The sequence below is a fragment of the Mauremys mutica genome, chromosome 1, assembly GCF_020497125.1.
Source record: "Mauremys mutica isolate MM-2020 ecotype Southern chromosome 1, ASM2049712v1, whole genome shotgun sequence".
NCBI classification, from domain to species: Eukaryota; Metazoa; Chordata; order Testudines; family Geoemydidae; genus Mauremys; species Mauremys mutica.
Genome location: NC_059072.1, coordinates 176,826,145 through 176,852,911, shown reverse-complemented (window position 1 = coordinate 176,852,911; position 26,767 = coordinate 176,826,145). Strand labels below are relative to the sequence as shown.

At 43.5% G+C, this 26,767-nt stretch overlaps 1 protein-coding gene and 1 long non-coding RNA gene across 7 annotated transcripts in view; one reads left to right on the top strand and one right to left on the bottom strand.

Annotated features, from left to right (window-relative positions):
- Positions 1–26,767, bottom strand: part of LOC123361820 — a 72,874-nt gene that overhangs the window by 22,021 nt on the left and 24,086 nt on the right. The gene's annotated exons all lie outside the window — the stretch shown is intronic.
- RCSD1 (RCSD domain containing 1) overlaps positions 1–26,767 on the top strand; it is an 80,355-nt gene that overhangs the window by 34,662 nt on the left and 18,926 nt on the right. For 4 of the 6 annotated variants that reach the window (XM_045001972.1, XM_045001970.1, XM_045001967.1 and 1 more), the window contains exon 2: positions 25,387–25,494. In XM_045001972.1, the coding sequence (XP_044857907.1) occupies positions 25,387–25,494 (108 nt within the window). Of the gene's footprint in view, positions 1–24,873; positions 25,058–25,386; positions 25,495–26,767 lie in introns of those variants that run through there. The other 2 variants (XM_045001969.1, XM_045001971.1) reach the window with 2 other exon arrangements.

Below are 26,767 nucleotides of genomic sequence, written 5' to 3'. Positions count from 1 at the left end.
TGATCAATACAGTTATACAAGTGTATTGGATTGCTGCTTTCAGTTCTGGAAGCCTCAGCATCAGGAAGATGTAAACAAAATGTAGGATGTACAGAGAAGAGCATCAAAATGTAAAGGGCAAGAAAAATTGACTTATGAGAATGGAGTTAAGTCACTTGGCCAAATGGTAAGAGGGAGAATGATAACTGCCTAAATATATTTGAAGGGTGTAGATCTCATGGTAAGGAATAATTTAGTTTACTGAAACGGGATATACCTTGCAGTAATGTAATGAAATTAAGAAAAGGAAGATGTTGGCTTAATAGCAGCCAAGTTTTCTCGCAGCAAAATCTATTATGTTTTGGAATAGTTATCCAAGTGCAATGGAAGCCCCATCCCTTGGGACATTTAAAAATAGATTGGACAAAGCACTGGAAAAATAGACACTCAGGAGCTATTTTGAATTGAGTTGGACCAACAGCACTGAGTAGGGGTCTGATCCTGCAAGCTTCCATGGACTCGTGTACGCTTCCAAGTTAGGTCAGCTTAACTACATTGCTCAGGGCTGTGAAAATCTTCATGCCCTGTGTGTTGTAGCTAAGATGACCTAAACCCTGGAGTAGACACTGCTAGGTCAGAATTCTTCTGTCAACCTATCTACGACCTCTCAAAGAAGTAGATTTACTCAGGTGATGGAAGAGCCCCTGTGAAGTTAGTGGCTGCTCTGCCCATGATTGGCTTGTAGGTGCAGCCCTCAGAGGACCTAGCTGGTGTGATGAGATTATCGCCAGTATCTATGACTTCATCCTGCTCCCTCAGATTGTTAAAGACTTGGAAACTCCCACATATAGGAAACATAACTCAGAAAAGAAACATGTACAAAGTTTACAAAAGCCTGGGAACTCTTTATTGCATATGCAAAAAGATCAAGTATTACTCTGTCTTCCTTTTTCCAACTGCTTTCCATAACATTAATCTTTGTAGGTTACCAAGCTCTTGAAATGTCTTCCTTGCTGGATGTCATGTTTACTTTCATGAAAATGAATTTTTCCCCCCTTGAGTTTATGTTCTAGGTTTCCCTGGAATTTCAAACCTTTAGTCTTGCTGTTATTAGTCTGTGTTTGACTTGTGAAACACACAATTTAATAGTTGGGGGTTTTTTATACTCCATTTAAAAAAAAAAAAGAAGTGTCTAATCCAACAGGTCCCAGAGTAATAAAGACCCACCCTGTAAAGAACACAATCTCTTCCAAAGTCTTTTTCCCCATAGGGTAGGGGGACTGTCAATGCAAACCTCCACTCAAGTTCAAGCTATTCACTCAATAATTATAATAGTGTTCAGAAAAACAGGAAGAAAAGTGAGAGGGCCCCTGCATCACTGAACAGAGCTGAGTGGGAGGTAGCAGAACACATGATGATAATATACAAAACCTTCACTAGTACAGAATGGAAACAGCAGCTTTAGTGCAGTCCCACACCAGAGCTGAAGTATCATGAAATCATAGAAATGCAGGGCTGGAAGGGATCTCAAGAAGTCATCTAGTCCACTTCCCTGTGCTGTGACAGGACGACGTAAACCTAGACCATCCCTGACAGGTGTCTGTCCAACCTGTTTTTAAAAACTTCCAAGGATGGGGATTCCCAATCCTCCCTTGGAAGCCTAATCCAGAGTTTAACTATCCTTATAGTTAGAATTTTTTTCCTAATATATAACCTATATTTTCCTTGCTGCAGATTAAGCCCATTCCTTCTTGTCCTCTCTTCAGTGGACATGGAGAACAATTGATGATAGTCCTCTTTATAACACTCCTCAGCATATCCAAAGACTGTTATCAGGTCACCCCTTACCCTATCCTTCTTTTGTCAAGGTTAAATATACCCAGTTTTTTTAACCATTCCCCATAGGTCAGGTTTTCTAAATACTTGATCATTTTTGTTACTCTCCTCTGGACTCTCTCCCATTTGTCCACATCTTTCCTAAAGTGTGATGCCCAGAACTGAACACAGTACTCCAGCTGAGGCCTCACTAGTGCTGAGTAGAGCAGTACAGTTGCCTCCTGTGTCTTACATATGACACTGCTGTTAATACACCCCAGAATCATATTAGCCTTTTTGGCAGCTGCATCACATTTTGTTGACTCTTATTCAATTTGTGAGCCACTATAACCCATACATCCTTTTCAGCAGCACTATCACCTAGCCAGTTATCCCCCATTTTGTAGTTGTGCCTTTGATTTTTCCTTCTTAAGTGAAGTACTTTGCACTTGTCTTTATTTAATTTCATCTTGTTGAATTCAGACCAATTCTCCAATTTGTCCAGGTCATTTTGAATTCTAATCCTGTCCTCCAAAGTGCTTGAAACACCTTCCAGCTTGGTGTCATCTTCAAGTTTTATAAGCATACTCTCTACTCCATTATCTAAGTCATTAATGAAATATTGAATAATACCAGACCCAGGACTGATTCCTGCGGGAGCCCACTAGATATGCCCCTCCCAGTTTCACAGTGAACCATTTATAACTACTTTTTGAGTACAATATTTCACCCAGTTGTGCACCCATTGTGACTAAATGCATCCCTCTATTCATATCCTACACACTATTGTAATAATCTTTGTACAAAATTTGCCTTATGAGGTATCATTTGAAAACTAATAACTCGTTGGTCAATAATATCATGGTGAAATGTGTGTAGCAACACTGTATGTAAGATTATATACATATGCTGAAATTATGACTAACGTGTTTACCAGACAAGTCTGGGGAGGGAGTAAACCTGTTCCTCAAAGTCAAAGGACAAGCTAACACCTCTAGCCAGGTGTCATCAGTGTCGATTGGCACTTGCCTGTCAAGCACCATTCTTTGGCAACAAAGGGGAGAGTTCAAGAACCGATGGATCTGCATTTTAGCAAACAACAACATGCAACTTCTTTCACTATGAGACTCCATTTCTCCATTCTCATAGTGGGAAGGAACTTTATTTAGGGGTAACTCTCAGGAAAATGCATTTCAAAGGGTGACTGGACTATAAAATTGAGGGCCAAAAATACCCCAGGACCGATCTCTCTCTTTTACCTAAGAAGACAAAGGAACCAACCTTTTGATATTGGGAGGGACCCTGACATGAAAATTTGGTTAGCAGTGTTGCTGGAAGCATGTGGTAAAGATTTTACCTTGAACCAAGTCAGGTTTGTTAAGTTTTGGCTGCTAGAAAGCATTTTATCTTTATTTCTATTGTAACCATTTCTGACTTTAATGCCTTGTACCTGTATTCACTTAAAATATCTCTTTGTAGTTAAACTTGTTTTATTTTTAATCAAAACTAATCCAGTGCTGTGTTTAAACTGAGTTTTTTGGTAACTCTGTTTAAAGTAGCAGGCTGCTGGATATTGGCCCTTTAACTGGGGTAACGGACCTATAATATCCGAACTGTCCAGGACAGGGCTAGATAGTACAGAACACACATTTGGGGGAATATTTGGGATTGTGAGTATGTTCAGGTCACCCTGATAGTAGTAAACAAGGCTGCTGGAAGCCAGAGTATGGCTGGTGTGTTGCTGGGGTTGCTGGATCAGGGCTGTCGCTATATACAGACACTCAGGGTGTGACCTGAATGGTGTTTGGCTGTTTGTGAGCAGCCTAAATTGAGAGCTACTGCAGCAAAGCATTGTGAGGCACCCAAGGTTTCAGGGAGGTGGTGACACAACCCCTCACTGGTCTGGACTGTGCCTCAGAATGTAACAGTGGAACCACCTTATAGTAATTTCCTCTAGACCACATTTCCCTAGTTTGCTTATGAGATTGTCATATGGGACTGTCTTACTAAAATCAAGATAAATCACATCTACAGCTCCCCCCGCCCCCATCCACTAGGCCAGTAACCTTGTTAAAGAAGGAAATTAGGCTGGTTAGGCAAGAGTTGCTCTTGACAAATCCATGCTGGCTATTCCTTATAACCGTATTACCCTCTAGGTGCTTACAAAAAGTATTATTACTATTTATTATTTGTATTACTGTAGCTCCTAAGAGCCCCAGTCATGGACCAAGACCCCATTGTGCTAGGTGCTGAACAAACACAGAACAAAAAGGCAGTCCCTGTCCCAAACAGCTTAAATACCTTGCACCTCATCTCCATTCTCAACCTAAGGTCCTCCAAGGTATTTAAGCTGATTGCTAGGGATGTCCACCCCATTTGACATCAAGCCCTGATATATATATATATATATTATATCACGTGACCTGAAGCCAAATTCACCAAGAGTGCTCTTCGCAGATGCATACTTCCTGTTCCTTTTTAGGAGATTTGGAGCATAATTTGTAGCAGCTTTGCTAGTCAAGCAATCTGGTTTTTAGTCTGTAGATTCCCACAAGGTAAAATTGAAACCTTTAGGGACACTTTTTTGTCAAGCAGCTCATGGGAAAGAAAACCCAACAAGTAATACAATCATCTAGTTAAAGACTCCTACCATACTGCATTTACTCCACCCCACTCTCTGCAACTTAACATTGTTTCTTATGCTCTCTAGAAGCCAAAGTATAATTTTTTCACTACTTTTCTTTCACACATAATTTTTAAATTAATTTTGTGCAGGTGAAGAGTGCTGTCTTGATAGCCCTGGAGACTAATGTTCTCCATATTCCCCACTAAATATGCATAGCACAGGCAGTGACAGCATATGATGCTCCTGCACCATGGCTCCCCAGTGCTTCAAATTTTACCTGGAGATCCTGTTTCTGGGGAGAGGAAATTTTAGTCCCCATTCAGTACTTGGCCTTTCTGTCAACAAAGGGAAATTTTATGGTTTAAACTACCCACTAGGAAAGTACTGTAACTGTTTAGTTATAATACATTTCAAAGCATTTTAAGAACATTAATTTCTACCTTTTAGAGGCGGGTTGTGAGAATGAATTATTTTATAGGTGGGTTAACTGAGGAACAAAGGATAAGTGACTTTCCTCAAGGCTACAGTAGGAATCCATGTCAGAGTCTGGATTAGAACTCGGGAGCTGCTGGCTTCTACTATTCTCCTCAGAACACATTTCACTCAGTCATTGTGGACTTGTTTGCATAGGAAGGTTATTGAGGCCTGATGCATCATTAGAAGTGCCCCAAAGTAAGTTTAAAGTGTTTAGGCCCACATTCTCAAGAGGTACCACTAATTTTGGGTGCCCAATTTGACACAACTAGTGTAGGGCCTGATTGCAGAGGTCCTGAGAACCCAGAACTCCAGCTGAAGTCAGTGGGAGTTGTAGGTATCTGACACCTCTGAAAATCAGTCACTAGCAGCCAGATCCTTAGCTCTGCTATCAGCTCCCTTGAGCTGTTCGAAGGTATTTCAAAAAGATCTTCCTTGTTTTAAAAACTCTCTATAGACTCAGCTTAACATTGGCACTTAAAGCTAATAAGTTACATGCATACCGTCATTCTGACCACTAGGCTATATCCCCCTTTGTCTTTTATGTCCTCTTTGTCTGCACAGGAAGAGCGTAGTCTATCTATTCCTATGAGTGATCCTTGGTATAGTACTGACTATATTTTGGAGGCTACAACAATATACCGTAATTAGTTTCAGAAATGAGCTCTCTCTACTCCAGTCTCTGCTTCCTCTTCTTGTCTACTGTCAGCCTCCTCTTTGTCGCTTCACTCAGCTGTATAACTGTTGGTGTGAGAGCAGAGTAATATGCAGCTCCACTCATCTGAAGCAGCCTTTCTGTGTTTCAGTCCCCTGAAACATCCAGCTCATTACAAACCTCCCCTGATAGCAATTTCTCCATTGCCTCTACCTCTCACTAGCTGAGGGATAGAGAAATTACTGAGCTTTGCAATGTATATGAGGACACTGTTTGTTTGAAAGACATTTCTCAAAATGAAGTTGTTGTATACTGCTTAGGCCAAGTTCTGCTTTCAGTTACATCAGTGGTATTCATTCCCTTCAAAGCACTTATTCTAGATTTATATTTGTGTAAGCGAAAGCAGAGTTTAGCCCAGAATTGTTCCTACAGCTATAATTCCTGCTAGAATGGTTTAAAGTATTATTACTCTTTAGATAATAATATTTTTTTCCCAAAAAAGGGTAAAATATAATTATTAATCAGCAGAAAGCTACTTTGTTTACAGAGGGAATGTGGTCTAGTGATATACACAGAGACCCAGGGCTCTTTGGCTTTATTCCAGACTACTAGTTCGCTTACAAGCACACATCCAAGTTGTCCTTGGCAAATTTACTTACCTTCTGTACCTTGGTTTAATTAGCTCTAAAACAGACATGATGCTTATTTCCTCACATGTGTGGGGGGTTGTCAGCCTCAATTAATTAGTGTTTGCAATACTTGGAGATCATTAAAGAAAAGCTGCTATCAAAGTGCAACCATAGGCACCGACTCCGTGGCTGCTCTGGGGCTGGAGCACCCATGGGGAAAAATTAGTGGGTGCTCTGCACCCACCGGAAGCCAAGCTCCCCCCTCCTCGCCTTCTTATCCCCCTGCCAGCACGCCACGTCCCCATTCCTCTCTCTCCCTCCCAGTGCTTCCTGCCGCTGAACAGTTATTTGGTGGTGCTTAGGACTTTCCGGGAGGGGGAGGAGCGGAGATGCAGTGTGTGCTCAGGGGAGGAGGTGGGGCGGGGCAGGGACTTGGGGAAAGGAGGTAGAATGGGGGCAGGAAGGGGGCAAGGACGCTGGAGAAGGGGTGGAATGGGGATGGCGTGGGGCAGGGCCGGGAGGGGGGTTGAGCACCCATAGGCAGAGGGGAAGTCGGCACCTATGAGTGCAACATATTAATTTTAAAAGCAACAAAGAGTCCTGTGGCAACTTAAAGACTAACAGATGTATTGGAGCATAAGCTTTCGTGGGTGAATACCCACTTCGTCAAACGTTATCCCAGACTGCATTATTCTCCCCCTACACGCACACATTGTGGATGGGGTAAGTGATTGACAGTTGTTCCCAGGGACAGGAGGTATCTGACCTCTGTAGAAGGACAAGGGATTAGCAAACAGAGGAACAAGACTTGGGGAGTGCATATGGAGAGACACTAATTCGTTTGGGTGAAAGCTGACAAGTTGTATATATTTCCCAGACCAAAGCAGTCAGAAATCTTATATCAGTTAAACAAAAGTTTGGTAGCCAAGCAGGACCCTGTACATGGGAAGGGACAGGCTGGGAAACTCAGAAGTGGGGGGTGGGGTGGTTGTGGTTCAAACTGTATTAGCTAAATGGGCAATGTCTTAGTAGAGTGGTTATTAATGCTCTCACTGAGCACTGCCATCTTGCCCTGATGCACCTTGGAGAAAATGTCAACAGCATGGACACCTCAGTGACAAACCCCATATACCACCAATAGAGTCTCCTGTTAATGGTTCCAAGAACATGGAGATGAAGCAATAGGGACCATCTCAGTCTGGCCATAGTCTTTGCAACAGCTGTTGTCAGCTGCAGATAAAAGCTGCCAGCATTGCTACATTAGGGGTAGGATCAGTGTTTGTCTCTCAAGAAGAGTATGAGGCAGCAGGATATTCCAAAAACATGAGTATCTGTAGATTCCTCAAGCTTCACATGACCTCAGAAACCTCAGTAGCCTGCTAGCTTCAAGGCCTTTTTCATAGAGGATCAAATTATTTCTTGCCCCCAAACCACACAAAGTGTGTGCTTAAGTATCTACAGAAGTTTTTTGTCCGCTTGTGTCGAGAGCCAGTTCTGCGCCTTTGAGTTACGGTGCTCATTCCATCTGCCAGGGATAAGCAAACCAATATGAGAGCAGGATTTGTATGTCAGGAAGAAGAGGTCTTCCTGAACTGTGGTTACAAGATGACTTTAATAATTGCTAACTATTGCTTCCACACTCAGGAGAAGAGGCTTGAGTTTGAAAGTCCTGGGGACTAGGAGCAATCAAATGTGGTGCTTTTGGAAAGGGATCCTGGATCTTTAATTGTTCAGGAAAGTTACTGGTAAGGTGATGCACTGAGTCTCATACAATACAGGAATTTAGCTGCCAGAATTATGGATGCCTCCTTCCCTCAGTTTGACTTCCCGGTAAAGGGAGACCTGAGCTACCTCTCAACCAGGGCATTTTCATCTAGTCTAAGATTATCTTATTTTCAACATCAAAAACCAAGATTTATTTTAAAGTGTTCTGGTTTCACTACTGCTAGTTTTTGACTTAATAGAAACCAGTTTTTAATTTGTGCCAGGGCTTGCCAGGGCTGAGCCTCGGCACCTCTAGGCTTGGCAGTTCATAGCTCCAGAATCTCTGGGCTTGCTGCGTCAGTCATGAATGTAAAAAAATTGCTTGAGCCCCGGCACCTCTTTCATTACAAATTAAGCACTGATAGAAACACATGCTTATTTCTCAGAGGAATGGAGTATTTCTCCCCCCTCTGGCACACACATACTATCTTAGCATTCTCAATGATTTTATCACAGAGCCCTGACAAGTGCAACTAACAGTCACTTGGAGCAGGGGAAGAGTTTTGTGAGTGTCCCTATTCCTTGGGTTTCTCTTTAGTCCAAACACTGTTTGTCACACTGAACGCTCATTTCATTAGATTGTTTGTTCCTGGTAAATAGAACAATTCTACTTATTATGTAATTCTAAAAACAAAATGTTTTGATTGATAAAGTGAAAAGCCAGGACATTTCAAATATCCCAAATGAAGTTCCTAGGACCAAATAAAAACAGGACATATGGTCACTTTAATCTAGTGTGTCCTCATTATGAAAGTTACTTCAGTGGTCCTTCTTAAACTACTGAGAGCTCTTTCACTTTGAAGCGTGCATATGTGGGTAGGGAGTGGCTACTACTAGGCCTTGGCCATTCAGTTTTGTTCCAGTATGAGAGCTCCTGGGATCCCAATGCCAAAGAAACTCAGTCATTTCCTTTCTCCTTTCTGTCAGACATGAAGTTCCATTACAAAATAAGGGGCTGGAATATACCAGCTTGGCCCAAATACTCAAAGGTATTTAGGCTGCTAACTTACACTGAAATTAATGGAAGTAAGAAGCCTAAATACCTGTGAAGATCTGGGCCCTTATACTTTAGCTATACTCAATAATACCAACTCCTGAGTCTTGCAATATTTGTTTTTAGGTCATCCCTTCCCTCCTCCCCATTTTTTCCTTTCCTTCTTTCCTTAGTGCCTCAGCTTCTAGATTATCTCAGCTTTCATTTAAAAAGAAAAAGTAAGCTTCTATCTCTCATGGTTGCAGAGAAAAGCTTGGAAATGTGACCCCAGTGCATGCCAAAAGTTCAGAAAAAGAACCCAACATTTTAAAAATCTCATGATTTTTTTTAACTCTGGGGGGTGGCAGTACTGCAGACTGAAGAAATTAAAAACACTTCTCCACTGAGGAGAGAAGGGGCAGGAGGGAGAAAGGTGGAGAAGCCCACTGCAAGAGGGCATCACTGAAAGTAGTCTGTTAAATTAACTGTCAGGTACATTCCACGTGTGGACATACTGCCTGTGTTTGTGCCTTGTCACTACTGATATTTCTATGCCTTTGTGCGACCAGATTCAGACAAATATGAGCTTTGTTCACAGCCCTTTTCCTGTTGCCTGAGAGGAACTCCCTTGGTGGTGTCTCAATACTGAAGGGGAACTTCTGCTTGTCCTGCACCTGGGGGCAGCAGGATTGGGCCCTGAATGAAGGCGGTGCATAAGGATAGTACCTGAACCTTCCACTACCTTCCTAAGGCTTTCAATGGTTCCTCCCCCTTGGCTGAGAGGGAAAGCCTTTATTTCTGAGTGAGCCTAAACCACCCATCCCAGTACCCACAATATGTACCTTCCCAAGGCCACTTCCTTTCCCCAAAGACTTCAGAGGTCTGTCTCTAGAGGCCTAAGCCAAAGGAACTCCCAACTTGACCTCATGGCTACTCATTTGTGTACTCTAGGGTCTCTCAATAATACACATTTGCCTCCTCTATCAGTATATTTTGGCCTCTCAGCACAGGCCTTTTCCATCTTCACTGTCCTCAAGTGACTGCCATCTGTGCTCTCTGGCTTCTCCCAAGAACCTCTTCCAGCTGTGCACAGTACTATTTTTTTCCAGAGGTAGCCTCAGGATTCTAATCAGCACCCAACAGTTTCATCCATTAATACTCTCTCACCTCTTTCATCTGTACCCTAAATCTTTTGTCAGCAATAGCTATTCCCTTTCCTATCAGTACCTTTGGGTCCCTTCTCCGGTATACTCTGGCTTGCTTTATTAGTATACCCTCCACCCCTTTTTTCTTCCTCACAGATTTTGAACCTTGAGGTCCTAGGGAAGATATATGCAGACCCTATGTGTTAGGTAGGTCTCAGTACTTTATTGGCATACAGGTGATTGTTACAGTATACAGGCTATGCTAGACAAGGCTCCTGTCACAGGAAGTGCATACTATACATATAGACAGATATAATAAACAGTCATTGGGGACACAAAGGGTTTGCACTTTTCCAAGACAGGATGTTGACTGCCCTCTAACAAATATATTGTAGTATGTGCATATTTAAGACTATGCTACAGTTTTTCAAATAAAAAAGCTGTCCATTTCAGTCAAGACCATTTACCCAAAAGTATGGATCCCCCTTAAGGAAAGATGAACACAGAGATAAGGAGTAACAGATAATTCACTAGGAACTAAATAATCCTGTGCAAATGCTAGTCTGGCCTAGGCATGAGTTTGTGACAAGTGGAACTCTCACATTAGGGAACACTGTAACATGTGTTGGTTCTTTATTAGTGCAATGTGATCTGGAGGAATATACACAGAGCTGGGGATCAGGAGGTCTTAAATTCACATCTAGATTTTGTCTTGGACTTAGTGTGGCTGTGGGCAAGTTGTTTACCTTTGTCCATTAGTTTTTCAATCTGTAAAAGTGAGGTAGTATTACCCACATGCCTTATGAGGATGTTGTGGGTATTAGTATACACAGTGCTTTGATTATGTAGGAACTGTGCAAATGCTAAGTATCATTATTACTAATGAAAACAATTTATGTTTCCATCTTGTATTTTTCACAGCTTTCTTTTCTAGTTTTGCTAATCTCCACAGATGTTGTTTAGGCAGGACAGGCCTTATGCTCCTTTGACTTACATGTCATGGAGTGAAGAAAACCATAGAAATCTATTATAAATCTAGTCTCAAAAGTTTAAGCACCAGCCAAAAACTACTGGGTAGCTGGCATACCCCGCCTATATAAGACCCTTTTTAGTGCTAGTTGTATTGAAGCTAGGATACCAGATTACAGAGCTCTACAAAGACAGATAGGTGTCTTTGCCTCTTCCACTTTGTGACCATACCACTATTTCAAGAGGCCCTAAGGCCACATCAAGTCACTAAACTGCCTCTCCTAAATAATTAAGCTTAGATTTCAGTCACATTTACTCTTGTGGAACAAGAAATCTAGCTGGAAGATAGACACCTTTCTGTACAAATTCTATTTCTGAGCTTGCATCTGCCACAGCAAGTCTGACACTATGTAGCATTAGTCAGTGCACCTACTTACTAGTGGAAAGAGGCCTCAACAACAGGGAGAATGACTTTATCAGAGGATACATTTAAATAGAACTTGTATCATGTATTTTAATTACAATGACCATTTTCTTTGAAATAGAAAAGCTGCCTAGTATTTTTACAGTTGCAGTTTCCTGAAGTCTACAGATGTTTCCTATAAGTCTGCTGGGAAGGGCAGAGCAGATTATTTTGCCTCAGCTACATTCAGCCACCAAGGTTCTCACCACTCCATACCAGAGTCACTGCCGGCATAAACAACAACAGCACTATTCAGAGCAGTGGAGCTGCAACGGATTGTGTGACACCATTGGTTAAACAGTCAGGAGGAGTAGAAGTCTCCATATTTGGTGAGGTTCATCATTAAACAGGGCCACATTTTTAAGTATCAAGTCCATGGGGTAACTAGGAGCACTGGTGTGGGGGAGCCATAGGCAATCTGCTTTATGCTCCTCTGAGGTCATTTTGACAACAGGACCAGAGAAGGAGCCCTAAGCAAGTGCCATCTTCCAAACACATACAAACAGGAAACAGCTTTGTGATAGAGTCCCAGTAGGAAAACCATTGGGCTGTTTCTCCTAGCCCCTCGTATTTGGTGACACAGGCTGATTGCGTCATCAGGAGTAGGGACTGCTAGTCACCAAATCAGAACAGTGCACCGTAGGGTTACAACACTGTACAAGCAGGCGTTCTCCCTCTACTTTTAATAAACAAAGGTATGTTCACATACCTTAACTATTTATAGCTGCAGCTAGCACCAATGCTTTGGCAAATTCCCACTCTTTAGTAATTTCCCCCAGTGTTGGGTTGTCCTCTTTTAGAATGTTTTCCTGAGATTGTCCTTCTGAGTGCTGGCTCTTTAAATTTGGCAGAACCAAGCAGCCATAGCTCTACCTCAAAAAGCAGGAGTTATTTCATAATGAAATATTGTTTTTGACAACAGTTAGTATGCTCAGGTGTGAACATAGTAATAGCATGGATTCCAGCACATGTTGAGATATGTGGCAATGAAATGGTAGATGAGGAAGAAAAAAAAGCTTTAAAATGGAGAAACTGATATAAAGATTCCTTTCCGTAAGCAGGAATTTAAAAGTTTAATTCATAAAGGACTTAAAAGGAATGGCCAAATTTTGGACCAAGGAGAAAAGAAGAACATTCTGTGAAGTATACCCCAAAATAAAGGATAATGTGCTATTCCAGAATTATAAAAGGATCAGTGAAGTACTCATATTTAGACTGCCAACTGGTCACTCTGGTTTGAATAATTATTTATATATAGTGAATAGACACAAAGATGGGCTCCGTAACACATGTAAGGTTAAAGAAACATTCATCACTTGATATGGGAGAGTGATGAGTGTTCCAGTAAAGAAAGGCTCTTTATGAAGAGTTTAGATCAGTGGTTCTCAACCCACGGACCACTTGCAGCCCAATCAGCACACAGCTGCTGCCCATGTGATATCCTCAGGACCATACAGGTAGTGTATATATTGCGTAGATAAGGCCCACATAACACACACAAACCTGCATATGTGGCTCACAATGGTAAATAGGTTGAGAACCACTGGTTCAGATGATGTAAGGTGACAGACTCTACTATAAAGGGCTTAGTGAAAGTATCGGGAAAGTGGGGTAACGTTAAAAAAACTCTACAACATTTTTTAAGGCTATAGAGTAGGGTAAGACAGTAGTGGCATGAATGAATGAAGAATATAGGAGGTGGTGGTTATAGACTCAGTAAATGAATCTGCTTTGCCATAAAGCAGCAGAAGAAGAAGCTGTAGTTCTAAAGTAGCCATGTTGTAAGTAGGAGCTGCTTGTTCTTTTGCCTCTTCTGGCTGATTAAGTATGTTTTATGTTTTCTCTTGGTCATTGCTGCAGATGTAGTATACTCTTATGTTAACCATTGTAGGGTTCTTGCCTATGAGCTCAAATACTGTAACTGTGCTACATGGAGTTCTCAGGAGAGAAAAACCAGGATGAGGCTACTGGAAATCTGTAGCAAAACTTGGATTTTTTTTAAAAAATCTCTTTCAGAACACATGAAAACACTAGTGTGTTTAGTGGAATATTACTATCTTGAATAAATTTAAGTAATATTTAATTTTTTTCACCCAGTTTGGTCTTTTTAAAAAAATCCTCTCCCTGAAGTCTTTCAAGTGCACTTTAATATGCTCATCAAAGAACTTCCCCTTCCTCTTTTAAACGTACAGCCTTATTATTGTGAAATGTCTTTTTCAAGTGAATTCAGCTACACTGACAAAGTGTTTTAGCTGTATGCTTCTATTCAAATTATCCATAGGAAATAATTAACGTTGCTCATTGTTGTTATATTTCAGAGTTAACAACTTATTCATTTGAAAAGGGGCAATTTGCCTCTCTTAGATCTATTCTTGTGGCTAATCTATTTGCAGGGTAGGAAGATGGAACTGCAATGGTGTGGAAACAGAGGCTAGAAAATTATTCTGCAGAAACATTGGAATCTCAAAGAATCCATAAAGAAACCCTCGGGCTACGTCTACGCTTGAGACTTTACAGTGGCACAGCTGCACTGCTGCAGCGGCACCACTGTAAGGTCTCCCTTGTAGTTGCTCTATGCCAATGGCATAATTAATCCACCCCCAATGAGCGGCGGTAGCTGTCAGCAGGAGACACTGTCCACATCAGTGCTTCTGTTAGTGAAACTTATATCGGTTGTGGGGTTGTTGTTTTTTTACACACCCAGAAGTGCTAGTGTAGACATAGCCCGAATCTGTGCTATAGTGGAAGATTATTCTGATGCATATTTCCAGTGATCCTATTCATGTGTCTTCCTTGAAGTTGCTTGTGATGGCTCCTGTTTTCATTGAAATTAGGGCTGAAGAAAGATGGTGTAGAATATTGGGCTCTAGCAACAAAGCAGCATACACAGTTCAGGAGTTCCTTTCCTTTTCTTACTTTCCCTGCCTATTTTCCCTTGCTTTCTGGCACTCTCATTAGTGGTTAATGAGCACTCACTTGTCAAAGGGCCACCAGAATCCACATAAAGGCAACAGCTGGGAGATTCCACAGGGAGAAATGTGTACTCAGAGAGGTCTCTAACCTGCCTCCAGGGCTTTGGCACTGATCCAAGGGACCCATTCACACGACTGTGACAGCCTGTAGGGTCATAGAGTCTGGTCTGAGGGCCTTTTATATTCACAGCTTGTTGGGGGTTCTGGAGCCTGACCAGGGGTCTTTTAAAATCCATGACCTATTTAGCATAATTTTCAAACCTTCCCCTAAACTAAGCCTGCAATATCAAATCTGTCACATTATCAGGCCGCCAAATGAGATCATGGGGCCCCTTCACTCATTGCTTGTCAATCTGGGTTAGGGGAAGGCTTGAGAATGGAAGTTTAAGGGCTTGACTACATGGGGAAATTAGTGTTAAATAGTTAGGATGTGTATTTAAAGCACAATAGATATTGCACACTAGCTCTCCATGGGGACAATCTGATTCCACACTAAAACTGCCTTTTTGTGATTTAGATTAATCCATGAAGTGTGGAATCAGTGTGTCCACACAGTGAGTTAATACAGGATAGTTACTTAGTAAAAGCTATTCTGCATTATCTATTCTGGGCTTTTCCCCTGTGTGGACAAACCATAATAAAACCATAAAGTTCAGTCACTTGCCATCCCAGATGATGTGGGGAAAGGTTTTATGGCATTTAGTTTTCTTTACTATTTTTAATTCTCCTTTGTCAAAATTCATATTGGAGCCATGTTTACTATATCTTTAAAATGGCAGACACTGCACACAAAGGGCAGGGATTTAGCAAAGCATGCTGGGAACGTTATTATATCTCCCATCATGCTATGTGACTTCTTCACAGCCAGATTATGTACCAATATTAGTCTGGAATTTTGTTTTTAATTTCTCTCTCTTCCCCTCCCCTTAGCAATGTTTGCACCTTAAATGGAAGTCTGATTTTCTTTCCTTGGCTTTCTGCTATATTTTAGCCCTGCTGTCTGGCAGGGAGAACTGATGGACACTCTAGAGGCCAGTTGTTCTTCCTCTGAAATGGGGCACCAAATCAGTGTGAAGAGAAAGAAGATGGGAATTCCTGCATTCTGGGATCTTTAAACCACACTAAATTCTGATCTATCATGTGGCTCTAAAATGCATTCAGCTACTCTGGCTGCTGAGAGTTTCCTCTACAGTCAGCATTCTAACTGCATTCCCTAACATGGCTCCTTTCGGAGGAGAGTGGGACTTGAATAACTGTGAACTCCTTCACAGCTAGAGCTACTGCATAAGCTCCTGCAGCACCCTCTTCTGGAGAGGCTGGGGTAATTATGGGAACTCTAGCCAGAGCCCCAATCTCTCTTTCTCTGCAAGCACTTCTGCAGATAGCTGCATTAAGTTAACACCATCAGAGCAAGGAGAGTCTTCACTGAAGATAAGAAACCAAAAGGAGAAATGTCACACAAATCCCTCCACAAACAGAGGACTTGAAGATGCCAAAATGCAATGATTTGTTGAGCGGACTGCAGGGAGGGAAGAAAGATGCTTTGTTGGGATGGAGGGAGGTCAGTGTATCAAGGTTTGTTTACTCAAGTCTTACATCTTCGGATGTAATGTTTCTCATGCTGGGGGCCCAGCATGATCCTGAGCTCGGAATCTGAATAATCATTGTGGGATTTCCTTGTAGGGATGTAAAGTACAGACCAATGTAAGCCTGAGCCCTCCCACTTCCTGGGTAACCTCCGCTCAGCTTTAGCTGATATTTTCATGGATAATAAATAGAATTAATAGTCTTGTACTGTGCATAGGCTCTGCTAGTTCTCTCTCTCGCTCTCTCCTGTTCTTGTGCTATCATTCAGCTATTTTCCTAACTCCATGTCTCTCGATACATTTTTTTTCTTGGTTTTGTGCTCTTACTCCTCCCTTTCTACTTATTGTTCCACTTCCGGTTCTTACACTGCTCCCCTCTTGATAGCATTCTGATGAAAGTGTTAACATATTGTTTATAAAAAGGCTTCATTGAACACACAAAATAGAACCACTTTTTTCACCTTGAATTTCAGATCATGAACAATTTATTTCTAAGAGATCTATTCATGAACAATCTGGATCTTATCTCTGGTCTGACCAGAAAATGGTTATTCCAAACTTCTTTGTATTAAAATTAGTTTTTAGAAATGAAGTTTTAATGAATACTCTGGTACAGGCAATTTTATGTTTCGCCTTTAATTGCAAACCACTGATCTAATCTGACCTGCACTTAAAAATCCTAGGGCCATTCACTTAACAGGTGCTCCCATATGGAGTTGAAAATTAAAGCTTGTCTCCTGTCTGTTTCCAGCCACCAAATGGAAAAATGACTGACTTGCCCACGTGCAAGATACTGGACCAGACCTCTTTAAATTCTCCTTCTTGAGTAAAAATTAATCTGGGGGTGGGGACAGGATAGTTTTGGGGACTGACAAAGGAGCCTTTAATCTCTAGACCAGATTCAAATCCTGCCCAGATAGGTAGTAAATAGAAGCTGTTACCATTTTATGGCTGTTTGGCTTTCAATTTAGTTTAAATCCTTCCCAAGTGACATAAACTAAGCCAAATAAACCACCATTCTACCAGAATAAGAATGTCCCCAAAGGGAGTTATAGTGATATAACTAGAGGTTTAAATTCACTCCTTAGTTTATACTAAAGAACTTTGCTATGTAGACAAGACCTAAAACTCTGTCTGGCACCTGGCTGCTGAACTTCAAAGGAAACCCCAGTGTCCCTCCTCAGTCTCTCTTGGTATTCTTATGGATCCCATTACTGCGCTATCTGAAAAATCAAATTGACAATCTTTCTCTTCTTCTTTGCAATTTTCAGGAGAAATAGGTTGATTAGTTAGTCAGGTGTGCATGTAAGACATGACAGAGGAAAAGCTCAGTGCAAGAGATGAGTTTTGCATTTAGTTCTGAATGCAGTGTGGCCTTTGCTCATTTTTATCTCCTGAAAGGGTGAGTTCTGTAGTCTAGCAAGCTCCTGTGCACGTTCTGTCTCCCACACTCAAGAGTCTCACACTGTTGATGGACACTTGAATTGTTCCAGTGGAATGCAGCTGCTGCTGAAGGTCAAGGTAGTGGAGGGAGAGTCCTAGCCACACCATTTGCCAGGCTTTTATGAATTTTGAGATTTTTTTTCTAATCACTTAGCTGCAAACAACCTGCTGTGTCTGAGGCACATCACTGGAGCTGTATGGGAGTCAGACTGACCGGACTTGCCTAGGTCTCAAGCTGGGGAAAGCATTTTCAAGGGTGGAATGGGAACGGAAATTCAGAGAGCCTACATCTTCAGCAATAGCCATGCAAAAAATAAAAGCTGTGTCTCTGCTATGCCAGCCCTTTAGCTAGGGTAGTATGCAAAAGTGCTGATCTCACCTAGTCCACATATAGCGCATGCTGCACCAGGCAAAGCTGTCCACTGTCCACTTCTGGCTTTAGGACTTTTGGGTATTGCAGGGAAAACTGTACAGCGGGTTAGAGCAGGGGTCTGAGGATCAAGATTCTTGGGTCCTAGTCCTTTATCTACCAAAGATTATCCATGGTCACATAGATAAGATTACTGAGCTTTCTCTGCCTTAGTTTCTCTATCTCTAAGACATAACACTGTAGATCTGGTTATTTTTGCTACATTTGTTCTGTGCCTCTTTGACCTTTGCAGTTATATATGTGGTGAAAAAAAACATGAGAATCACCACCAGGAAGTCAGAGAATTAAATTGGGGGGAAGATTAATGTAAGTTACTGTTGTTATGCAGCTGGTATTTAAAAGCTACTTAAGTCAGACCACTGAACTAGATTCTTGATTACATTAATGAAACTCAGTCTTTCTTGACAGGCTATAAAGTAAACTGGTCCAAGAACAAGGTCATTTCTGATTATCCACTTCTGCATAGGGTTACCAACCCTCCAGGACTGTCCTGGAGTCTCCAGGAATTACAGATTAATCTTTAATTACAGATTATGTCCTGTGATGAAACCGCCTGGAATATGTCCAACCAAAATTGGCAACCCTACTTCTGCCCCATTACCATCCTAACATGGCTCATTAAAGGCATGATCTAAGTAAGCATAAAGATGAACAAAACTGGGAAATGCCTGGTCAAGGATTGCAACTGGGATACCTTTCACACATGGGGCCATGAGGTTCAAATCTAACTAACAAGAATCTGTACCATGACCATCCAGAGGCTTGGGGATAGAGTGCAAAGCCAGGGTTGGCTAGAGCAGAGTTTCAGAGAAGGCCTATGTTAAGCACACAAAAAACCTTGGGAGTTTCAGGTTTAATTTCACAGGATTCTTGTGAAATGAAAAGATGATCAAATCCACCCACATCATTTAGTCTCTGGCCACATTCACCTTATGTGGATTAAATCCAGGATCCCCCAAAACAGAACTTTCTGTAAATGCACAAACAATACACACCGGGAAGCTCTTCTGTCTCTAAATCTCCCTGTCCTGGGTGCTTCAGTACAACTTCTCTCTTTTGAAATAAGCCAAGTCTAAGGCGTAGGCTATGCTTACGTTAGAAACTCTACAGTGTCACAGCTGTAGTAAATCCACCTCTCAGAGGCAGTAACTAGGTCAAAGAATTCTTCCATCAACCTAGTGCTATCTACCCGGAGTCGGCTTAACTACACCTCTGAGCAATGTAGTTGGATCAACCTAACTTTCAGGTGTACACCAGCTCCCAGACTCTAACTAGGTTCCATTGCATCTGATTGCCTCATCTTTGAAAGGCCCTTATTTCCCACACACCTGTCTGTCCCGGCAGGGCCTCCCACGAGAGTCATGAGTGGGATAGGGTGAATCATGCCTGTGGGGGTTCTCTCCAGAGGGCACTAAAAATCTGTGCACCCTGTCACAGATGGCCTCTATGATCTCAGTCCTGTCCAGGGCAAAGTCAAACATGCATCCACATTAAAATACATCTGATTGGCACTGGGTGGGGCAGTGTCAGCAGAGGCAAAGAACTGGATGGGAAAGTAAATTCCCGTTTTAGCCCAATAGGGGGTCCCTCTAGGACAAGGAAGAGGGACATTGGCAGGGAAGTGTTGGGAATCTTGAGTTGCTGCTGTACTTGTTCTGTGAATAAATAGGAGCCTTCACTCTCCAGGGCTGTCTGATCAGCCCAAAGTTGACTTTAAAACAAAGTGAATAATAAGAATTGGCTTGGAAAACATGCTAATATCCATCTCAAACCCAATAACTGAAAAAGGAAAATGAAACCTTTATAAATGTAGGTAAACTACACTCCCCTTTTGCAGGTAGAAACATTCCAAATGTGATGCTGCAGTGTGACTCCCTCTTCACAACTCTCCAACAGAGAGTCTGACTGACATTACTCCAAATAACACAGGATCCCCTTGGATGCTCATTTTTGTGGGAAACTAGAAGACCTTTGAGACCAGCAATCACCATCTTACTAACTACTGGTGGGATAGGACTTCTTAACCTAGCATCCTATTAATTCACCTATAATAAAGTCATAGAATTTAAGGCTAGAAGAGACCACCAGATCATTTAGTCTGATCTCCTGTGTATCACAGGCCATCACCCAGCACCTGCAAACTAAACCCAGCAACCAAAATAAGACCAAAGTATTGCAGCCCACAGGAGACTGAAGCCTGGTCTACACTAGGCGTTTAAATCGGTTTTAGGAGCGTAAAACCGATTTAACGCCACAACCGTCCACACTAGGAGGCACCTTATATCGATTTTAATGGCTCTTTAAACCGGTTTCTGTACTCCTCCCTAACGAGAGGAGTAGCGCTAGTATCGGTATTACCATATCGGATTAGGGTTAGTGTGGCCGCAAATCGACGGTATTGGCCTCCGGGCGGTATCCCACAGTGCACCACTGACCGCTCTGGACAGCAATCTGAACTCGGATGCAGTGGCCAGGTAGACAGGAAAAGCCCCGCAAACTTTTGAATATTTCCTGTTTGCCCAGCATGGAGCTCCGATCAGCACGTGTGGCGATGCGGTTAAAAATCAAAATAAAGAAGGAGCTCCCGCATGGACCATGCGGACGTGATTGCTGTAAGGGCAGGCAAATCTGTTCTATCAGCGCTCCGTTACAGAAGATGAAATTCAAAATCATTTTTTTAAAATCTCCAGACAGACGCCATAGCAGGGGCTCAGCGCACTGCTGCGTGACAAGCGTAACGGAAAGCCAAAGAATCAAATGGACGCTCATGGACTGGAGGACTCAAGCTATCCCACAGTTCCTGCAGCCTCCGAAAAGCATTTGCATTCTTGGCTGAGCTCCAAATGCTTCTAGGGTCAAACATCGTGTCCGCGGTGGGTCAGGGCATAGCTCGGCAATTTACGCACCCCCCCACCCACCCCCAGAAGTGAAAGGGAAAACAATCCTCTCTTGACTCTTTTACATGTCACCCTATCTTTACTGAATGCTGCAGATAGACGCGATGCTGCAGCCGTCAACACTAACATCCTCACTCCCCCCCCCCGCCATGGGTGGCTGATGGTGCAATACGACTGATACCCGTCCTCGTCATCAGTCTATTGGCACATGGGGCAGTGCAAAAGGGCTGGTAACCATGCCGACTAGCATCAGTGAGATCAATCAAGGGCGCCTGGCCCTAATTTTTCCTTGTAGATGGTGCAGTATGGCTGGTAGCCATCCTCATAATAGCAACAGGGGGCTGAGCTCCATCAGCCCCCACCCTTCATGTGTAAAGAAAAGATTCAATTGCCCCTGGACTAGCAGAGGGATGCTGGGCTCCTCTTCTCCACACTCCTTACTGTCCTGTCTGGACTATCATAGCAGCTGGAAGCTGCCTTCCACTCATTTCTCACTAACAAGTCACTGTGTCTTATTCCTGCATTCTTTATTAATTCATCACACAAGTGGGGGTGCAATGCTATGGTAGCCCAGGAAGGCTGGGGGAAGAACGGAATCAACAGGTGGGGTTGTTGCAGGAGCACCCCCTGTGAATAGCATACAGCTCATAATTTCTGTGGGATCTGACACAGAGCAGCTGTGCTCTCTGGCTCTATGATACAGTGGTTCTCTAGTACACTTGCCCATATTCTAGGCAGGACTGATTCTATTTTTAGATACCAAAAAGGAGGGATTGACTCAGGGAGTCATTCCCAATTTTGGCTTTTGCGCCCCTGGCTGATCGGCAAGGGGCACTTATGACAGCAGCAAATGGCACAGTGCAAAAGGACTGGTAACCATGACCATCTTATTACCAATTTATGGTATGGTAGATGGTGCAGTATGGCTAGTAACCATCTCTGCTATCATGCAAAAGCAAAAGCATGCTTCTGTGTAGCGCTGCTGAATCGCCTCTGTGAGCGGCATCTATTACACATACGGTGACAGTCACAAAAGGCAAAACAGGCTCAATGATTGCCATGCTATGGCATCTGCCAGGGCAATCCAGGGAAAAAAGGCGCGAAATGCTTGTCTGCCGTTGCTTTCCCAGAGGAAGGAGTGACTGACGACATTTACCCAGAACCACCCGCGACAATGATTTTTGCCCCATCAGGCACTGGGATCTCAACCCGGAAGTTCCAAGGGGCGGGGGAGGCTGCGGGAACTATGGGATAGCTACGGAATAGCTATCCACAGTGCAACGCTCCAGAAATCGACACTAGCCTCGAACCGTGGACGCACACCACCGATTTAATGTGTTTAGTGTGGCCGCGCGCACTCGATTTTATAAAATCTGTTTTACAAAACCGGTTTATGCAAATTTGGAATAGTCCCGTAGTGTAGACGTACCCTAAATGATTAAGAGGGACTGAAGTACACCACTGCCTGAGGCCCTCACCAAAGCAGGGAATCGATTACAATTACAATGGGACACTCATGACTGCTCTGGCAGGAAAACACCCAATCCCTCCCTCAGTGATGCTACTCAACCTGAGGTGACTACAAACAGCTCAACTTACTGGCGTGTCTAGATCTGTCTTCCTAACAAGACAACAGCAAACCTATTCAATTTTATCAAGATGACAGCTGGTTTTAATGTCCCTGTTTCCCATGCACAATCTCACAGAGCCTTGGCATATCCCCCAAAGTGAAAAGAATACCCTGGAATTGGCTGAATGTTTGTCTAGTATATTTCATGGAGCATGAGAGAGAGAGAGCAAGGGCTCTACTCACCTATTGTGAGGGTGAGGTACATTCTCCTCGGGGCCGCCCAGAGGATTCCGGGGGCCCGGGGTCTTCGGCGGCGGGGGGGCCCTTCCGTTCCAGGACCCGCCACCGAAGTGCCCTGAAGACCCGCGGCAGGGGCCCCCCCGCCGCCGAATTACCGCCGGACCCGCCGCCGAAGTGCAGCCCGGTCATCGGCGGTAATTCGGCGGAGGGGGGCCCCTGCCGCGGGTCTTCGGGGCACTTCGGTGGCGGGTCCCGGAACGGAAGGGCCCCCTGCCGCCGAATTACCGCCGAAGACCGAGCTGAACTCGGCGGCGGGTCCCGCTCCATCTTCGGCGGTAATTTGCCAGCGGGGGGTCCTTCCGCCCTGGAGCGGAAGGACCCTCCCCCCGGAGAAGACCGGGAGCAGAAGAAGCTCCTGCGCCCGGCCCCGCAAAGTGTTCTGGGCCCCCCGGAGCGAGTGAGGGACCCCGCTCCAGGGGCCCCGAAAAACCCTGTGGGGCTTGGGGCCTGGGGCAAATTGCCCCTCTTGCCCCCCCCCTCTGGGTGGCCCTGATTCTCCTGGAGGGGCAGGGAGAGAGGGGTCTAGTGCTGTCCCTCTAGTTGTGGGGAGGGAACCTTGGTGTACATCCTTTTAATTGGAGAGAGTGCCCTCGTACATTCACTAGGGTGGGACAAGGAGATTCCCACTGCACACTCAGCAGTGAGAGAGGATCCTTCTGCAATAGAAAGAGCCAGATGAAACACTGCAGCGTAATGGCCAGAGAGGATCTGAAAAATGGATTTTCCTGTTGTGAAATCTGAGGTGTAATCGGAGAGCCTGCAGCTGGCAGTTCTGTGGGCCACAGCCCGTGGACTACTTGTTCTAATATTAGAATGGCATGTTCACTGCTTCCTGTGGACTGAAGGACAAACTACTCACAGAAGCACATAGTCTATTTACAATGTGTTTATCAGCTAAAGGGAAACTGCCTGGGGACATCCAGCTTTTGCTGTGCACTTGAGGCTTTGACAAAATCTGAGGGAGAAAGGGAACCAAGTTTTCAGGCCTTAGCTCAGGCATATAGTGCCAACAAGCAAAAAGAAGCTGCTGTGTCCTCCCAGGTGAAATCTGGGGCAAGGCTCAGGGCTGGAGAAGGAGCACACTGTCCTGTTCAGATGAATCAGTGTGTACAAGTGAGGACAGCCATGCCCTGTCAGGAAAAAATGATGTATAGAAGAGTGGTTGCTCGTTAGACTTACAGTCAGAAGAATGCACTGAATGCCCACAAGTCCTAAAATAGTTCATAAAGCACTTTACAAACATTAAAGCCTTGCAATCCTCTGTGAGGTAGGTCAGTTTTATCTCCATGTTACTGATGAAGAAAGAGTAGGGTGGTCATTAATCACACTGAGCTGCACCTCAAAGTTTCAGGCAAGAACTTGATCCAAAACTGAAGTGAGACTCAGGCTAATTCTCAGTATAACCCCACCAATTCACTCTTTGTCTAGGAAATAGCTATCTAAGGACCTTTTAAGTTTCCACTGCTCTTTCTTTCAGCATGCCCAGCTGTATTACAAAGGCCAAAGGCCCATCTTTGGGCTGCCTTGGCAAACTGAGAGCACCCTCTGCCTACCAGCTAAGCCAAAGGCGCAGTTCCACTGTCTTAACCCACAATTCCTTCCAAATGGAGTCAAGCGAGAAGGGAAGAATCTTGGGGGTTCCTGCTGTTGTGGGAAATGTGTGTTGGCCTAGAACCAGCTTCTGGTGGGACTTTTCAGACTAAGCAATAGAAGTGTGGGGAAGGAAGTGGTACAGGTCAAACACTAACACTGGTGCTGGAGGGATGCAGAAGTATGAGGTTCTCTAATGAGAGGGCTGCAGCCTGGAAAACTCTCTGTTGTCTGAATTTTATGAGGTTCAGAAGAAAAGGCTCAAGACAAGCAAGTCAGTTCGGTATTCACAATTTCCCCAATGTGTTTTTTTGTATCGATGCTAACCAATGGCGCTCAGCAGGTTTGGTTTCCATGGACACCTTATTTCAAGGCTTTTCACCTATGTCACGATAAAAATAACAAAGAAGACAACAATATATGAGGTGAGGTGGGCCATCAGGTTGTGGCAGTGCCTGGGGTGGGTAGAATAACAGAATGGGTGGGAGCACCTTTACCTAAGCTCCTACAGCCTGATATCTCTTTGCAGAGGTGAAATACTGGGAAAGGATAGAGAGTAACACCCAGTCACACTTACACATTCCCCAAGCAGAACAGAGGCTTTGTGAGGGAGGGCTTCTCAAAGCCCAGGCTCCTTGCAGAAGAGTCATTGGAAAGGGAAGGCCTCTCACAACCAGATTTCCCCATCACCGCCTCACCACAGAAAAGTCATTGGAGAAGATGTCTAGCATCACCAAGTTCTACTCACTGCTGGAGACAGATGGTGACAGGGACGATGTGGGTAGAAATATCTCATTTAATTTCTTTCCACTGAAGTGAAGAACTGGAGACAGGGTCTTTGGTTAGAGATGAAAGATTCCCTATTACACTATCAAATCCCTGAGCCATTCAGACCTTACTAATAACGTTGGATACTTTAAGATACTAATCGGTCCTATTTTCAGGGATGGTTTCTTCCCAGACCAGGTACCTGACATCTGGCAGCAGTGCTCTGAGCCTTCAGTTACTCTTGAACTCAGTAATAAATAACCTGTCTGCATCTCAACCGTCCAACTTTCCATATCTGTGAGACATGGGCACATACTATCTTGTTTCTGATTTGTCAGGGCAGACCAGCAGAGACCAAGCCAGAGGTGGAGAAGTCAGCATCCCTATCTGTGGCTCAGCTGGCAGGAAAGTTCAAGGAGCAAGCAGCCACCATTTCTGGAAAGGAGGTAAGGAACAATTCAGCCACAGATAACAAAAGTGGGAAATGGGAGACTCATCCCTGGCCAATGAAGGTGGGGAGACTGGGTGATCCAAGCATTAAAATAATGGCTTGATTTTGGATAGCAACTTTTATCCCGAATGATCTCATAGTGCTTCACAAACTGTGGTATAACACACAACAATCTCATGCACAGTATACTCTATACATTCCTAATTTACATGTAGACATTCTTGCATACCTATTCCAGCTGCCCACTAAAAGTTTGTTGTTAGCCAGTGGCAGGATGTTTGTGCTTTGGGGACACTAAAAAGCCTGCTAAGACATCCATGAGTTCCCCAGTGGTAGTTGGCATCAAAGCAAGGTGCACATGTACAGCTCAGCACTGGGCCTTTTTGGCTACTGATTAATTAGAAAGCACCCAACTAGTTTTCCTTAATCAAATGTTTGATATTTATGAAACAGAAATGAGACTCCAAATAGTGAGAGGCTGAACAGCAAACTAAGCAGCTTAGAAGCCAGTATGCATCTCACTAGCAGCTCTCCAGCAATAATAACCATCATCATTAATAATGGTGATAGTTCCTTAGCAATCTTCTGTAAAGCTCTGAATCAGCTGTCCAGGGCTCAGAAATAGTGAACAAGTTTTGTCCCTCTTTATTTGATCCTAAGCACCTCTATCCAGTCACAGCACAGTAGACACAAACTCCAATTTAGCCTGTGTGTATACACACTGAGACCTAATTAACCCAGTAACTGTTGGATAAAAACAAACAAAACTATTATATGCAAGGCATGCATCTCACAAACGTCTCCAGTGAGGACCAGAACATACTGCTATTAGGATTCCCCTCTTCCCCTAAAAAGCAAGAAGTTGACATTCAGTGGGATTTAAACAAATGAAGATAGTCTTCTGTTTGGCTGCAGATAGCTGATCCAGCTATCACAAAGATTATGCAGTTTTAATATCATTTACATGGGTTACAGTATGGCTGAACTCAGGAGAAACAAATAGGCCCCATTAGACTTCAAGCAATGGTTTATTGATGGGTTAGACAGCATAGTTTGGCACTGCAGGAAAACTGGTGCAGTCTTGCAGGTTGTTGGAATATCACATTGGACAGGACTCATGTCCTGCTAGGAGCTGGACTGACTCAATGTAATTGAGGACACTGGACATTTGACTAGCCCCAATGTGCTGTCATTTATCACCAGAAAGCATCTCAGTCAGAGCAGCCTTGTCTTTCCTTCCTCTTCTACAAGGCATAGGGCAGATTAAG